Consider the following 18,509-nt stretch of genomic DNA (forward strand, 5'->3'; position numbering starts at 1 on the left):
ACAGATCTTTCCCTGTCTCTTCTCCTCTCTGTATATCTGCCTTTCCAATATAAAAAAAAAGTTTTAAAAAGTAAATAAAATTGAGTAATAGGAAAACAATATAAAAATTGGAGAAGAATTTCTACAGGAACTTCTCCAAAGAAGAAGTACAGATATGTGGAGAGCTTATTCAGTTGCACATGGAGGATATGGCAGTACATTGGAGCCTGCAGAGGACACCTGGTACCATAACATAAGATGGAGGACTGAATAAATTGACCAATGACTCCAGCCAAGTGTTAGCAGTTAATATCTGGGTAAACAGAGACTCTAAGGTGGACTACGTCAGCCAGCAGATTATGGAGAGATTTCATCATGATTGGAGTGGTGAGATCAGCAGTAATTCAGAACTGTTGAACTATCAAAAACACTTGAGCAGGACCCTCAGAGTATGCCCCATATCAGAGACTATGGATGGCTGGGAGGCAGGGTGTGGCTTCTCCCCTTATCTTCCCACTTTCCCCAGATACAGGAAGGAAAAAAGACAATGTGGAAATACTGGTCTCACCCACCTTCCTCTAGCCCCTGACCCTTCACACACTAATCAACTATGTAACAATCATCAAAAATAAAATGAATTTTTAAAAGATGTGCAGATAGCCAATAAACCCATAGAAAGATGCTCAGGGCTTGGTGTTGTGGCAAACAGATAGAACTGCTACCTGCAACATCAGCATGCCATATGGAAGCTGGTTCCTGTCCTGACTGCTCCATTTCTGATCCAACTTCCTGCTGATGAACTAGAAAAATCAGTGAAAGATGAATCAAGTATGTTGGTCCCTGCCTCAAATGTGGAAGACCCAGATGAACCTCCTGCCTCCTGATGTCAACCTGGCTCAGCCCTGGCCATTGTGACCTCTTGGGGAGTAAACCAGCAGATGAACGACTGCCCCTTCTCTTTGCCACTCTGAAATAAGAAATGAAAGAAATGAAAGAAATTTCATTTAAGAAATGAAAGAAAGAAAGAAAAGATACTCAACAGTATGGAGAAATGCTAGACAAATACAAAATTAGACACTATCCTCTAGGATGGCTAAAAAAAAGACACTAGCAAATGTGAGAACTTGTGAATAGATAAATTGAAGCCTAATAAGATGGTGGTAGAAATGTTAAGTGATATAGCCACATTCAAAATAGTTTAACAATTCCTCACATAGTCGCTGAGAATTATCATAAGATGCAACAATTCTACTCCAAGATACATACCCAAGAGAACTGTAAATGTATGAGGACTTCAAAAAAATTGTGGAAAATGGAACAGAAAGATAATGGAAAATTTCCCTTGAACTTCTGGACATCCCCACATAAATGCCCACAAATAACTCAACAAAAATACACAGGTGAATGTTCATGCTACCATTATTCACATTAGCTGTAAACCAGAGACAATCCAGATGTCTGTCATGTAATGAATAAACAAAATGTGACATATCTACATTCTAGGATGTCATTTTTAACAAACAATAAAAATATATGAAGTACTGATTTACACTACAACACAGATGGATTTTGAAAACATGCTAAATGAAATAAGCCAGACATGACACAAAAGAATATGGACTCTATGATTTTACTTAGAAGAAAATGCCCATTAAGAGTAAATTAATGCTGACAAAAAGCAGACTACTGGTTTTCAAGAAGGAAGGGTAGTGGGGACTGGGGAATAACCAGTAATGATCATGGCATGTCTGCATGAGTGATGAAAAAGATGGCGGGAAAATGTTCTGAAATTAAATAGCAGCAATTGCACAATTTTTTGAATATCATAGAAAGTACTCAACCGTGCAATTTAGAAAGAGGAAGTCTCATAGTGTTACAAATTATGTCTCAAAAGTTTGTGACACAGTTAAGCTGCCACCTGTGTCACCAGCATCCCATATGGGCACCTGGCCACTCTACTTCTGACCCAACTCACTGTTACTGTGCCTGGAGAAGCAGCACAGGATGGCCCAAATGTTTGGGTCCCATTTCACCCAGTGTGCAAGATCCAAAAGAGGCTCCTGGCTTCTTTTTGGGCTAGCCCCAGCTATTTTAGCCATCTAGAGGTGAACTAGTGAATGGAAAATCCCTCCTTCTCTTTCTGACTCTACCCCGTCTCTGTAAATCTGCCTTTGAATGAAGAAAATATAACAAAAAATTAAATAATTATTCAAGTTCACACTGAAACAAACACAAATAAACAGAAATACAGGAAAGTTAAGAAAAAAGCTCTTGAGGCCAGTGTTGTGGCCCAATAACTTAAGTTACTGCCTGCAATACTCAGGTTCCAGTCTCAGCTGCCCCATGTCAGATCCAACTCACTGCCTGGGAAAGCAATGGAAGACAACCCAAATCCTTTGGCCCCTGGGTCCCCACAGGAGACCTAGATACAGTTCCTGCCTTCAGTCTGATCCAATTCTGGCCACTGTGGCCACTTGGGGAGCAAACAGATGAAAGAGTCTCTTTCTCTCTGTACAATAAATCTTTAAAATATGGAAAAGCTCTTGCTTAGAATGATAATGAACAAATATAGAAGAAATGGAATTAGAAAAAAGTCACTATTCAGTAACCACCACACAAATAACAGCTTAGGGAATAATTAGCAATGAGTGCTAAAACTAATAGACAGGAGTCCAGTATGGCAGTTAAGGTACCACTTGATGTTTGACATTCCACATGTAATTGACTGGATTCCAGTCCCAACTTCACTTTTGATTATAGCTTCTAATACACAATACATAATACACAATACTAACAGCACTAATACACAATCTGGGAGGCAGCCAAGTGATGGCTCAAGTATTTGGGGCCTTGCTACCCACATGGAAGATCCAGACAGGGCTCCTAGTTACTGGCTTTGATATGGTCCAGCTCTGACTGTTGAAGAAATTTGCAAGGGTGGGGGCTGGAGCAGGGGAGGGGGTACATTAGCACAAGTTAATTTCTTTTTATGTTTCTCCATAACTGTATTTCAATAAATTAGCAAATACATATTTTAACAAAAATTAACAGGATAATGAGCTATAAGAATGATGAAACACAGAACATTTTCTCTCAGATATTTCCACTTTATTTTGAAGGGAGATGGCAGCCATCATGTTAACCAAGTGACCAAGGTATTGTGTGCCTTCAATATGACAGTTTGAGAAGGACACAAGGACATCATTTCTATACTAGCTGCCAAAAATGCATGGCCTAAACTAATAACTTGAAGACATCAGACAAGGTATATTCTACTAAAATTTGATCTGTATTCTCAGAAGGAAGAGAGGATGGAAATGAAAAACAAAGAAATAATGAGGAATTGCTACAGAATACAATATACTAAAGGACATGATGAACAAAGGCAATGTTTAGGTCTGAATTGGATTCTGGGTCACTTTTTGGCAGTAAAAGCACAAGCCCATAAATCAACTGGCAATATTTAATTACGGTCTACAGCTTAGATATTAGAAATGGATGTTGGAAACAGCAGGTTAGGCTGTTGCTTATGACATTCTCAAGCCATACCTGACTGCTGATTGATCTCAGCTACTGTGCTTCCAATCTAGCCTCCTGCTAACACACCCAGAAAGGCGGCAGAAAAAGGCTCAAGTGCTTGAGTCTCTTGCAAGACTGGGACAGAACTCTGGGACAGAGTTCTGGGCTCCTAGCTTCTCTGGCCCAGCCCCAGCAGTGGAGTGCATTAGGACACTGAAGTGGTGAATGAAAGAACTATCTGTCTCTCACTCTCTCTGTTGCTCTGCTTTTCAACCAAATTAAAATGAACTTTTTTTAAGATTAAAATAAATATTATGTTAATGTTACTCCCCAGACTGTTCATTTTGTTGTGGCTATATAAGAGAATATTCTTGTTGTTGAAGAAATATACCCTAAAATTTTCTGAGGTAAAAGATCATGCCTGTAACACATAACTTGTCTAGAAAATAGTAAACAAAAAAATAACAAAGTAATTGTGATAAACACTAACATTCAAGGAATATGGATGAAAAGCCCATGGAAATTTTTATACTGTTCTTTCAACATTTTGTTAAGCCTAAAATTATTTCAAAATAAAAAGCTTTAGAAAAAAAAGCATATTTTATTCTTGAAGGAAAACACAGATAATATTTAAAAGATTTTCCCTGTAAGCGGGTCATTGGTCCAGAGGTTCCTTTAATATTTTGAAGGTAAGAAAAGCAGAAAGTGAATTAAAAACACAGCTTGCAACTACTTACTGTTGAAGGAGAAGAATATAATTCATTATACTAGGTATTGAAGACTTAAATTTAAAATGCAATATTCCTTTGGTAATAAATATAGGCCACCCACCTTACTTCCTGATTAATGTAATATGAACAGGCAAAAACCTATGCCCAAGCATGAAATTTCCACGCTTTTACCCACTTTAGTTTCTATTTTAAATCTGAAGTTTAGTGTCAGGTAGCATTTGCAAGGTGGGCAGGGGATGGAGGCAGGAGAGGACATGAAAACAGATAAACATTTAATAAATCATGAGATAAAAGCTAACTATAAGTTCCCTCCTAGAACAAGCCTCTGATTTTCTTTTCATGATAGTCGGGTTATGCATCCACATCCATTCACCGAAACCACTGGATAAAATATGTTTAAAATAATTTTGTTAGACAGCATAGACTAAATCTTCGACAATCTAGCTATAAAGGAGAGAACTGGGAGCACATGAATTTGTGAACAAGTTCCATATCTACTTAAATTCACCTAAAACAGCACAGATGTTATGCTTATCTAAAATTCCAAAGTGGTAAGCATCCAAGTAGGGGGCTTCTGTCTGGGTTTAAAACTTGGCTCCCGCTCCTGATGCCAGCTTCCTGCTACGGGAGACTCAGAGAGGCAGCAGTCAAGGGTCAAGTGCTTGAGTCCCTGCTGTTCACAGGAGTGGCTTGGACTGAGCACCTACCTCCTAGCTCTAACCCAGGGCAGGCACTGGGGGTTGTGAACCAGCACATGGGACTTCTTTCTGGCGCTCTCTCCTAACTCTCTGCCTCACAACAAACCAACAGTCCAAGAGAAAGCAAGTTTCAACTATTTTATCATACCTCTGGACATGGTTCCACATGACAATCTTTTATTGAACAGTGTCCATCTTCTGCCCAGAAAGGACATGGTCGCTTCAAATTAACCTTGAAAAAAAGAATAAATTAATGTTAGTAGATGTGTACTAAGATGTCTTTAGTAGGAAAGGGGGAAGGCAGCAGGAAACGGAGGTGGAGTTTCTGTAGGACATTTAAATCACAGTTTAAGGGAACAAACACCACCTCTGGAGACTGATGTTTGGTCCTAAGCTAAGAAGCAGCTTAAGATGCTGCATCCCATCTTACAATGCTCAGATTCCTGGCTCCACTGACAATTCCAACTTCTGGTTAATACACACCCTGGCAGGGAGCAGGTGATGGCTCTAGTAAATGGACCCAAGCCAGCTGTCATGGGAGACCTATACTGCGTTCCCAGCTTCTAGTTTTGGCATGGCACAACACTGGCTGGTGAAGGTTTTGGGAGGAAAGCCAGCTTATACTGAGTTGTCTCTATCTCTGTGTGTGCTCATGTGTCTATGTCAGCCTTTAAATACTTAGTTTTAAATTTTTAAATAAAGTTCACTTCATCAGAGAGATCTTCTCTAACCAGACTCCAAAATAGTTCTTAGCATGTCATCACCCCAACATATTGTTTTCCTTCTAAAGCACTCATAACTAGATGAATATTATTTGTTTACTTATGGCAAGGATCAGACTTTTGCCCTGCCTAGATAATTCCTAAGACTCATTAAAGACACCTCAGTAAGTATGTGTTAGGTGTAGTATCCAATACTTGAATTACAGAAGAAAAGACAAAAATGGGTCAAGGGACTGGCAACAAAGAAGAGAGGGTACTGCAGAATCAACCCTGGCAATATGTAACATGTACAATAACAAAGCTTTTAGAGAAAATGATTTTTAGGTACAATGGTCTGGGCGTTCAAAGAAAAAAGCTTAAAACAACAAGGCACATTTGAGGAATGCTCACTCTCAGCCTGGACACCCTGATTCCTGCGCTGTGCGTTCAACTGCTTCCTTGACTCATCTGCTTGGGGCACTTGTACTTGGGAGGGACACAATTCCATATCCCCTTTTCTCCATCAGTGATCAGGCTAGCCCTACAACTTCACCATGGCCATAAAAACAACAACAACAACAGGGCCCAGCGGCGCGCCCTAGCAGATAAAGTCCTCGCCTTGAACGTGCCAGGATCCCATATGGGCACTGGTTCTAATCCCGGGAGCTCTACTTCCCATCCAGCTCCCTGCTTGTGGCCTGGGAAAGCAGTCAAGGATGGCTTTTCCTGGCTCCTGGCTCCTGGCTCCGGATCAGCACAGCACTGGCCATTGGGCTCACTTGGGGAGTGAATCATCGGATGGAAGATCTTTTTCTGTCTCTCCTCCTCTCTGTATATTTGACTTTGTAATAAAAATAAATAAATCCTTAAAACAACAACAACAAAAACACAACTCTCCACTCTGTCCACTTTTCTCAGTGCTTTCCCCTGGCTTACTCCTGAGATAAATGTCCACAAGTTCTCATTAGAGGAGGTAGTGGTGCCTCTCCAAACCTAAAAAGGAAAGTGGGTCCTCTCTGTACCTTTATATCTGACTTGTTTCACTGAGAATTCCAGACCCCGTGAAGAGGATCTGAAATGTACACTTGCTTGAACGAGAGCATGGGTACTCCCTGTGACTTTTTTTTCCCTAGATAACTGGGATAAACTTCTACCACCTCTCATCAAACAGATGTTAGGGGATATTTCCACACTTAAAAGAAACAATAGAATTTCAGTGCCTTCTTTCTTGGCTTTCTTCAGTAATAACTCCAGAGCAGGTGTTCCTCTTGCAAGAAGTTTCTGAAAATTATTCTTGCTTTTTAAACAGGAGAGTGGACACTCCCCTGTGCCTTCTTTGCTGGCTTACCTCAGTGTTAACTCCAACCAGAAATCACCCCCTACTACTAAAAGGGTGTGAGACTTCTGCTTCCTCTAATAAAGAGAATGGGCTTCCCCACTCCTTCCGTAGCTTTCTCCAGTGATAAATCTAAATCGTCCAAGAATCAGTTTCTGTACACAGTGAATACCCCAACTTTTATGGTCTTCACCCAGGGAACTGACTCCTAGTCATATAACATTGGGAACTGATAGTACATCACAGTAATAACAGATTTCCCAATTAGTTTGTAGTTTTCAATAATAATTAGGAGTTACTTATATGAAACTTCTGTCAAACAAGTAAGCTTACATTTAAGCATTTATCATTTCAGGAGTGTTGGTAACCTGAACATATTTCCCACATAAATCTTGCCTCCTTGTGTCTTAAGGTCCAACTCACATCCCCCTCAATGCGTTTACCCTTGGGATCTATATCCAAAGTTGTACATAATGAAAATGATGGACTGTTTTTTTTTCTTAAGCCAAGCACTGCAAACAGAATGTGGCTTTCAGTTCTGTTAATGCTACATGGGCCTTCTTGAAATGCAAGCTCATTGGTCTAACGAATCTTTCATATTTAGGTGGTTTTCTTATAAACTCCTCTCCAACAAAGCAGAACCAGGTAACCACCCTCTTCCATGCCTTCTTTTTACTGTCTCCTGTTTCAATAATTTTCAATATTTCTGTTTTTCCCTAGGCATAACCTTTAGGCAAAGGGACTTCCCAGTTCCCCGCTATTTTCATTTTTGTTTAATCATATTGGAAAGTACTTTAGCTCCAGACTGTCCCTCTCTGTTCAGCAGATAGGAAAGTACTGCTCCCTTGGGTCATTTCATCATTTCTTGTCCAAAGTTTGTCTTTTCATACATCTTGATAGTCTTTTTTTGACTGTATTTCTCAGCATGAGCTGCTTAAAGTAGGGCTCAGCCATCAGACCTATCATCTTTTCTGCCTTCTTCGAATGTTCATGAGTCTCCTGATTTTCCATTTTTCTCTTTTTCTCATTGCAATCCACATAATCCCCAGTGTTTATGATGTAATTTAATACATCTGTTTTGTGGCATGGAGACCACCTTAGAACATCTGGGTATAGCCCTTAGTAATTGTTGCATGATCTAATAGGAGCATATATCAAACTTTGTTGAACATTAAAAATTAACCTTGCATTACTGAAATAACAACCACTTCATATTTCTTTTAATGTGCTCAAAAATTAAAAGTTTTGTCTTTGCTTTGACACTGACCCTCACATTTCACACCCAATCCCTCAGAAAAGCCTACTGGTGCTACCTTTTTTATACAATTCTAATCTCATCATTTTCCTCCTTTTACAACACTACCATCCTATTCTAAATCTCTATCTAGATTACTGATGGTTTCCCTATGTCCTGTTTCATATCTTTACAGCCTAAGTTGCATAAAAATCCCTTCAAGAGTTTCTTATTGTGCTTAGAAAAAATCTAACACACATGGTCAGTGAGGCCCTCTTTTCTTTTGTCTGACCCCTGTCTCTTGAATGCTCCTCAATTATTTTCCTTCAGGTACAACAGCTTTCTTCCTATTCCTCAAAAACAGTTTGAGTCAAAATCTTCATACCTACTGTTCAACTCCTCTTCCCGGGAATATTCTTCATTCTCACTATATCATGGCTTACTCTTTCACATGTAGTGGATCTTTACACAGCTGTCACATCAGCATAAACACCTTCCTGTCCTGACCACTTTGTTTGAAATAAGACTATCCATCTACCTGTCCCCATCCTTGTTGTTTTCTCTTTATTTTTCTCCATAGCACCTCATAACCATCTGAAATTAAAACATTATGTTTCCAAAATCAAAAGAAAAGCTATTTTACTTATTATTATATAAACAGCACCTATACTAAAGCCTATAACAAAATAACTGTTTAATATCTGATGAATAAAGGAATGAAATGTATAACACAAAAGAGAAGGAATAAACCCCAACTACAGCAAACAACTACCCCGCTTTAGAAAGGCACACTTTTGTTTCTACCTGTATTTCCTTGTTTAATGAATCACGTGTGCATGTATTTAAAACTAACCTCTTCACTTAGCTTATCTTTTTTTGCTACTACTGTATGTAGAGTATGCTGGGACTGGTTAAATATCCTCCTTATGTATCTCATGGATTGACAGGAGGAGAGGAGTAGCTACCACCACTTAAATATCCTAAACTGAATACATTAACCAGATCCTTTGAGGGAAAGTAGTATTTTCATTATAAATGGAATAAATTTCATTGTGGTTACATACGTAAAGAAAAGGATGAAATTGTATACTGGGCAGCCAAGGACCACATTGTTATTTTGCTTGTGCAACCACCATTTTTCTTTTCAAAAAATTGTTTTTTTATTTCCTTGTTTACTATGAAGGCAGAGAGACAGAGAAAGAGATCTTTCACCCATTGGTGCATTCCCCAAATGGGGAGCACAATGGCCAAGATTAGGTAAGGCCAAAGCCCGGGCATGGAACTCTGCTTGGGTCTCCCACATAAGTGGCTTCTTCTGCTACTTTCTCAGGCACATTGGCAGGGTGTGCAATAGCTTAACTAGCTGTATCTCAACACCAGTCAGCATTTTCACTTCTTCTGCAATAGCCTCCTCATTTCCTTTTCAGAAACACTGACCTCTATTCACACAAGGCTGTCAACAAAGGTCATTTTCTCTTTGAGGAAAGAGGTTACCTGACCCTACCTAGAACAATCAGAACCTCAAGTCTTGACATTTGTTTGAACAGTATTGCAAAAATGAGAAAATGATTAATTTGATCCAAAAGCTTAGTGGTATTCTACAGAGAATTTTTTTTATTTGTACATCCATGTTACTACACCTCAATTTACAGTAACTAACCAAACCAGAGGAAACAAGTAATAACAATTATAGAAGGAAACAAAATAGAAACAAAACCACAAAATATCCAAAATATCAGAGAAATGAAAAGATGGACTTTTAAGTTTAGACAAAATTTATACATAACTGATCCAACTATACAAAAAAAGAGAGAAGACCCAAATTAACCAAATCATAGACAAAACAGGAGACGTGACAGCGTATATCACAGCAATGCAAAGAAGCATCAGGAATTACAAATAGGCATACCAATAAACTGCAAAATCCATAAATTTTTTGGTTTCTGGAAACACATTTTACCAAAATTGAGTCTTGAAGATACAGGAGACTTAAATAGACAGAACCAATGTACAGATTGAAGCAGTAATGAATACACGCAAAACAAATTAAGGCCCACAGCCATTTGGCTTTAGAGCTGAGTTCCATCAAATGATTTAAAGCTATCCTACTTCATAAACAGCTGAAAATAAGTGAAAGGGTAGAAATTCTCCCAAACTTCTTCTACAAAGCCAGATGCACCTTAATTTGCCAAATAGCAAAAGATGCTCAGATTCTAGATTCACCTTTCCTAATGTATACCTCCTGAGTTTGTCTTTCATTTTATGAGCTATTCTGCACCTTTTCTTAATAAAATTTGTTTAGGGACTGGCATTGTGATAGGTTAAGTCACCACCTGTAACACCCCCAGCATTCCATATGGAGCTGGTTCAACTCCCAAATACTCTTAATCTAGCTACCTATGAATGTGCCTGGAAAAATAGTGTGAAAAGGCCCAAGTGCTTGGGTTCCTACACTCACATGGGAAACCTGGAAGAAGCTGCTGGTTCCTGGCTTCCTTATGGCCCAGCTCTAGCTGTTGCAGCCACCTGGGGAATGAAACAGTTGCTAGAAGATCTTTCTCTTTTAAATAAAATAAATATTTTAGAAAGAAAAATAAAATTTGTTTAAGTATTCAATAAAAGCATCCTATACAAGATACTTGAATTCATTGTTTTATTTTAAAAACATGGATGGAGTGGGTATTTAGCATAGCAGTTAAGACATCGGTCAAAATGCCCACAAACCACGTAAGAAAAACTGAATTTGATTCCTGGTTCCAGCTCTAGCTTGTGGTTTCAACTTTCTGCAAATGTAAATCCTGGGAGGGAACAAGGGAGAGTTTAAGCAACTGGACCTCCACAACCCTTGTGGGAGATCTGGATTGAGTTTCTGATTCTCAGTTCTGGCCATGGCCCTGACAGCTCACAGCCTCAGTCACTATGGGCATTTGGAGAGTAAACCAGCAGACTGTAGCTCACTCTGCCACTTCCAACTCTGCCACTCAATTTTTTTAAATTATAAACCCATAGAATCCTTAATCCTAAAGAATTTTGTATAGAGAAAAGACATTGACTCAGGGGCACAGAGACATAGCAGGTAAAGATGCCACCTGTAATGCCAGCATTCCAAATGGGTGCCAACTGGTATCCTTGAAGCTCCATTCAAGTGGAAGACGTACAAAAAATTCCTGCTTGCTGGCCTTGGTCTGGTCCAACACCAGCTGTTGCAGCTATTTGGGAGTAAGTCAGCAGAAGGAGGATCTCTCTCTGTCTCTCTCTTACTTTAAATAACTAACCAACTAAATAAATAATTTATAAAAATTCACACACATACTGTCTTGGATATTCTTGGTGATAATGGGAAATGGGATGGGTTTCCAAATATTCAACCCCCTCATTTGTTATTTTACTGTACAACTCAAAACCCCCAAACCATTGGATGGACTTTTTTTTAAGTCTTCAAAAATACTTAAAGGCCTAATACAAAATAAGGGTATAAAGAAAATCATCAACTTCAATAATAAAATAAAAATGAAAATCAAAGAAATCATAAACCAACTGAATCTTGGGAGCAAGTAAACAAATTCAAAGGTCCAAAATTAACTTTTATTTAAAACACTGCTAGGTGATGGCACAGTGGTGTCTTTGGGTAAGCTACCAACTGCTATGCTGACATTCTATACCAAACAGCCAGGTAGAATCATGTTGGCTGCTCAGTTTTGACCTAGTTCCCTGCTAAAGTTGCTTGGGAAGGCAGTAGACAATGGCCCAACCACTATGCACTGTTACCCACATGGAAGACCTGGATGGAGATCTAGGTTCCCACTTCCTGGATAAACCTTGGTGGTTGTGACCATTTGGGGAGTGAACCAGCATATGGACAACATCTGTCTGTGTATGTGTCACTCTGCCTTTCAAATAAATAAACCTTAAAACAAATACTGTTCTATTTTTTAAAAATTTACTTATTATTATAATCATTTTATGATACAGTTCCATAGGCCCTGGTATTTCCCTTATCCCCTCCCCAACACTCTCTCCAACAGTCTCCCGACTGAGTTCCCCTATATTATTACTATAGCATAGTTCTTCATAAACAGTCATATGTCCATCACTGCAAGCATGGACAATGGCAGAGAGTCCAGCATCCTATTGTCAAGAAACAGTAAACAGTATCACAGGGAGTCCATTCTTGTTCTGGAGGTAGAGATGCATACTGCATTGTACCCTCACAACTGAAAATGATTGCCTTCAGTACACAGCTACTATATGTCCCCTTAAATGAAAAGCCACAAAACAAGAGCAGTAACAGGAAGAAAAAAGAAATTAACAACACCATGAAGTTAAATAACATGCTACTGAATGACTAATGTGTAGCTGAAGAAATGAAAATCAAGAACCTTCATGAAGAAAATGATGCTACTGTATGATCTATCAGTCGGTGAAAATTTATTAGAAAGAGATGAACTAACAACAATAACAAAATCTGTGAGATATTATTTCTGCTGACTTTTGTTGGTGAGATGTATCTACTGTATGCAACAAATAGATGTTTTTTTTTTAATCCAGCCTACTAATTTATGATGTTTGATGAGTTTAAGCCATTTACATTCAGGGTTAATATGAATAGGTGGTAATTGATCCTGTCATTTTAGCAATGTGTTGTTCATTGATTTAGTCTTCTGTTGTCATTTTACTGGGTTGTTCTTCACATTTGCCTTTGGTTTGGGTGGGTGCTATTTCTTTTCTCTGTCAAGAGAACATCTTTAAGTATCATTTATAGGGCAGGTTTGGAAGAGGCAAATTCTTTTAATTTTTCTTTGCTATGGAAGAATTTTCTTTCATTTTCAAAGACAAAGGAAAGCTTTGCTGGGTACATTATTCTGCGTTGACAATTTTTTTCCTTTTAGAATCTGGAATATGTTGCCCCATTCTCTTCTTGCCTGTTAAGTTTCCTTTGAGAGGTCTCTTGTGAGTTTAATTGGCATTCCTTCATATGTCAGTTGATTTTTTTTTCATGTGTACATTTAAGGATCTTTTCCTTATGTTCGACTGAAGAGAGCTTGATGATCATGTGTCTTGGTGAAGATTGCTTCTGGTCAACCCTGTTGGGAGGTCTGAGCCCCTCTTGGATGTTGTTTCCCAACTCTTTCTCTAGATTGGGGAAAATTTTCCCTTATTTCATTAAATACAGTTGTAAACCCAGCTTCTCTTTCTGCACCTTCTGGGACTTCCATAATTCTTTTAGTTGGGCTCTTAATAGTGTCTTTCAATTCTTGAACTATTTTTAGCTTGATCCAGCTCTGCTTCCAGCTTTTTGTTTTTTTCCCCGAGACAGGAAATATCTTCTAATTTTGAGATTCTTTTTTCTGCCTCCTTGATTCTATTTTGCAGAGTCTCCACTGTAATTTGTTCCATTGTATTCTTCATTTCTGATATATAAGCTTTCATTTATTCATTTCCAGTGTGGCATATTTCTTCAATTCCTTGAAAGCCTGCCTTACGTGCTTCTCGTTGTTGACAAGAAGCGCAGCTTTATAACAAGTGTTTTGAATTCTGTATCCCCCATTTCCTCAAAATCTTCCTCAGTGAACTCTGAGGTTGGCAAAGGTGTTTGCTCCTTTGCAGGGGAGTCTTCAGTAATATTCATTGTGCCTCTGTCTCTTCTTTTGTTCTTGATCATTGTACTTCTGGTTAGCAGATTTTTCTCCTTGGGGCAGATTTCTAAGCTCTTTCACCCCCAGGTCTACAGTTCGATTTTACTTATTGCAGTTGGTACACGGCTCTGTGTTTGCACTCACTTGTGCCACTCCCTCCAGCAAGTTCCAGGTCTGTCCTCTTAAGTTAGATTTCCACTATGGTCTCCATAGCCCCAGCTCCTGGCTCCCCTACCTCCACCTCCTGTGATATCATGCTGAGGCTGCACTGTTGTCTATACAACCTTTCTCCCACTTCCAGTTGGAGCAGATCCCAGGATTAGGGAGACACCAGGTGTCCTATATAGCTAGGTTGTTGGTGGTACTGATCTTGTCGGAACCTGTTGGCTGTTAGGTCTGAGAACCATATGGACCTATTTTGACTTGTATGATGCCATAGTCAGTATTATTTTCCATGTGGGGTCAGTGCAATGTACTGAGCTCAGTGAGTCTGCTCCCAGCTCAGCACATGCACAGCTCACTGTTGTCCCTACAGTCTTAGAAAGTTTTTCCACATTGTACAAAATGGTGCCTGATGTGCCACTGCTAGAGTTCTTGATCTGCTGGCCGTCAGGTCTGAGGTCTTAGGTGGAATCTGTAGGATGCCATTCTGGTGCAGTTCACTGAGTCAGAAATGAGTTCACTCCCAGCTCAGGGCATGCATGGTCCTGACCCATGGCCTTTGCCACCTTAGGCAAAATGGGGTCCAATTCAGCTCCAGGGGCCCTATGATATTCACCCTGTTCCTGTACTGCCCATCTGGTCCTGCTGCTCTGTCTCTGCTCCTGGTCAAATCAGACAGACCAGCAGGAGGAGCAGTTCTTTGTCTGGGTTCACCTCCTGAGCTCCCAGTGAACATCCCTTCCAACCTGGTTGCTGGTAGAGTTCCGCCTATAGCTGCAATTCAGATTGCCACTCACTGAATGCCACTGGGGTATCAATCACTGCAACACCACACTGTTGGGTTCACTCCTTTCCTGTGTCTGTCAGTCTCCAAGTACCCCTTTGCTGTTGTTCTGTCCTCTCCTGTTTCCTGGAATGCGCCCTCTCTGCTTCACCCTGGCTAATGTTTCTCCGTCTGTTTAAACGTTTCCTTACCCTAATCACCATCTTGATTCTCAACACATACTGTTCTAAATTTTAAAATGCTGTTTTTTTAGAACACTACCTTATTACCATAGAAATAATTGCTGCCATCATTATTATTTTGTAAAGATCTAAGTAAACTCTTACAGATTTAACAGCCAATTCAGTATGGGTGAGGTTCTACTTCTAACTTCAGACTGGTTAGCCAGGCCTCCCAGAGAGCTTTGCAATAGATAGTTGCTGCTGTGGCATTGTGCACAATGTTAGCAACCTGCAATCAACACAACTTAAAACCTGCAGCTATGACCAGATGACAGCGTCTATAATACAAGGGAGGTTAACATTACCAACTTTTGGCATTTCCATGATGTAGAAGGAAAAATCTCTGCCTCAAAACAAACCTGAAAGGTAAGAAGTTCCTCAAATATGGAAGGGGGTTTGTATGTTAGTGCTTTTAAGACTAATGAGATTTCACGATGGTACTTCTATAGCCAAAAGACAGATAATCATAGGGTTTTGAGGGAAGTTAAGGGAGATTTTCAGAGGGGTCATAAAAGCTACATCTAACACTGCTATCTAGAAATCTTTGGTACCAACAAAATAAATTACAAGCTTACCTTGTAATAACGGAAATAATCTCGCTCCTGTAATTTTTTTATTTTGGGGAAGATTTTGTAGGTGTTGAAGTTGTCAATGCTGTCAATATCACACAAGCAATCTCCTAGAACGCCAGTGACCTAGAATACACAATATTTAATGCATTCATATTACAATTATATTTTATATATTAAATTTGCAAATTGCTGTTTCAGCCTTGTTAAATTTGTACTATTACTACATTATAGTATTCAGTATCCGCTGAGGAAGGTTTACAACATTAAAGCAGTCATTTTTTTTTTACTGTGATGAATGAAATTTTAATCTCTTTTTTAGTAATCTAAAAGTCACAGACTATAACATAGTACCTCTAGTAGTAGCCCATCTTTCTTTTGGGCTACAATTTGTAAAACACTTATTTAATAAGGCACAGTGATAAGAGCTTTACACACTACCATACTTCTTCTTCAAAAGTATCCGATTTTGAGCAGAGATTTGAGTCTCGTGGTTAAGAGCCCCCCAATCCCAATATGGAAATCTGTTCTTTGCTCTGGCTCTAGATTCCAATCTCCTGCCAATACACACTTCAGAAGGCAACAAGCGATGGCTCAAGTAGCTACATTCTACTTGAAGTAGAAGTAGCCACCTGTGTGAGGGACCTGGACTGAGCTCTCAGCTCAAGCCAGGCCCAGTTCCAGCTTCTGTGGGCACTGGAGCAAAAAATCAGCAGATGGGAAGGAGGGTGTATGCTTGTTCTCTTGTTCTCTCTCTCTCGCCCTTGCTCTCTCAAAAAAAATCTGAAGTACTCTATGAATAACATTATTAAATGCACTATGATAGGGAGATTAAGGTTTAGCAAGTCTGAGATAATTTTTCCAAATAGATATTTAAATTATTCCCAAAATATCAGACTTTAAAATACTCTTAGCCAATATTCAAAGTATGAAATAAACCTAGAAAAGAAATCAATAGCTACAAAGTGAATTCAGCATTTAAAATTCCCATAAAACATTTTCCAGCTAAGTTAAAAGCACAATTCATTGACTGATACACTTGGAATTTTCCAGAAACCATCTGTAGTGAGGGAAAAAGCCAATTCCAAAAGGTTACATACTGTATAATTCTACTTATACAACTTTTTTAAAAAATGGAAATTTTTAGAAATAGAGGACATACTGTTTGTTTCCAGGGTTTAGGAACTGGAGGAGGCGATGAGAGTTAAAGCTAAAGTGGAAATGGAGTGAGAATAAGGTAGTATGGCTAAAAAATCAATAGGGAGAAATGTGATAAAACTCATCTGTCACCTTGACTGTGGGTATGGATAAACCAAAAAAAAAAAAAAAAGTTTAGCACACACACACACAACTGTGACAAGTAAAATAAGAAATGTGAATGGGCTGTACTAATGTCAATATTCTGATTATCAAACTACACAAGATACCACCATTACAATAACTGGATAAAGGTAGCCTTTCTTTGTATTATTTTTTACAACTGTATATGGACTTACAACTGCTGATTTTAGGTTTTCTATTAGAAGCAGGAATGGTGCTAAGACTGTCAAAGGTTATTTGTGTGGCCCACAGTATGGATATATGTAAGCACTGATCAGAAAATGGAAACCAGCTCTTCTCAAGTTTTCTCTCGTCCTTTCTCTCTAGAAGTGTAAACATGTCCCCCAAACTCTACAACACAGAGCTATATCATCTTGGAACAAACAACAAATTATCATTATTAAGAATGTGGGCTCTGGAATTTTTGGTTGTTAAACTCATTCTTTAGATCCTATAACTAAATTCTGAATTTCTTTCCACTATTCTCATTACTTGGAAGATTTAAAATTCTAGCCCTTTTAATAACTACACCTAAAAAAAAGTCATAAAAAGCTTTAATTTTTTTATGTGATGATTATTCTTCTATACTTTCAAAAATTAATTTTATTTCTCTAAAATGGTCTAATTGTTAGGTGATGGATTAGAGTATATAAAATTACCATGCACATATCTGTAACTTTTATTTTTATGTATTTAATTTTATTAGAAAGGCATACATACAGAGAAAAGGAGAGACAAAGATCTTGCATCTGCTGGTTCACTCCTCAAGTGACCACAGCAGCCAGAGCTAAGTTGATCTGAAGCCAGGGCCCCAGAATTTATTCCTGGTCTCCCATGCGGTGCAGGGTCCCAAAGCTTTAGGCCGTCCTCTATTGCTTTCTCAGACCACAAGCAGGGAGCTGGATGCAAAGTGGAGCAGCCAGGACATGAACTAGCATCCATATGGGATCCCAGTGCATGTAAGGCGGGGATTTAGCCACTAGGCTATCACATCAGGCCCATATCTGTAACCCTTAAAGGCTACTATTAAGACACAAATTGTGCATCATCAAAATTATAGGAAAAAAAAAAAAGCAGAAATGAAACAGTGCTAACACCCTTTCAGTCCCTTCTTTCTAGTTCTCTTTGGAGGTAAAAACAAATCTTATTTTGTTACTAATTCTAATTTTCTTGGTAATATATCATAAATAACATACTCCCCCCTCTATTTTTGAAGTTTAATATTAATAGAATGGAATGTGCAGATTTTTCTAGAATATTCTTCCTTTGTTGAGGCTGGCACTGTGACCCAGTGTGCTAAGCTGCCATGTGCAACAGCATCACACATAAGTGCCAGTTCAAGTTTCAACTGTTCCACTTCTAATCCAGCTCTCTGCTAATGTTCCTGGGAAAGCAGTGGAAAATGGCCCAGCTGTTTGGGCCTCTGAAACTCACGTGGGAGATTTAGATGAGGTGCCAGGCTCCTGGCTTTAGCTTGGCCCAGCCCCAAATTTTGTGGCCAATTGGGGAGTGAAGTAGCAGATGGAAGATCTCTCTTTTTCAAATAAATAAATCTTTTCTTAAAACATGCTTCTTTTGCTAACATTTTCTTTTGCCCATCAATACACAAGCATGAGCTT

At 38.9% G+C, this 18,509-nt stretch overlaps 1 protein-coding gene and 1 pseudogene across 1 annotated transcript in view; both read right to left on the reverse strand.

Annotated features, from left to right (window-relative positions):
• ERO1B (endoplasmic reticulum oxidoreductase 1 beta) overlaps positions 1-18,509 on the reverse strand; it is a 59,442-nt gene that overhangs the window by 31,587 nt on the left and 9,346 nt on the right. Inside the window, exons 2-3 of the mRNA XM_004578519.2 lie at positions 15,577-15,696; positions 5,076-5,159 (exon numbers count right to left, since the gene is read on the reverse strand). Coding sequence (XP_004578576.2) covers positions 5,076-5,159; positions 15,577-15,696 — 204 coding nt within the window. The remainder of the gene's footprint in view (positions 1-5,075; positions 5,160-15,576; positions 15,697-18,509) is intronic.
• Positions 7,280-8,051, reverse strand: LOC101530752 (ribosome biogenesis protein NSA2 homolog; annotated as a pseudogene).

Source organism: Ochotona princeps, chromosome 10 (genome assembly GCF_030435755.1).
Source record: "Ochotona princeps isolate mOchPri1 chromosome 10, mOchPri1.hap1, whole genome shotgun sequence".
Taxonomy (NCBI): domain Eukaryota; kingdom Metazoa; phylum Chordata; class Mammalia; order Lagomorpha; family Ochotonidae; genus Ochotona; species Ochotona princeps.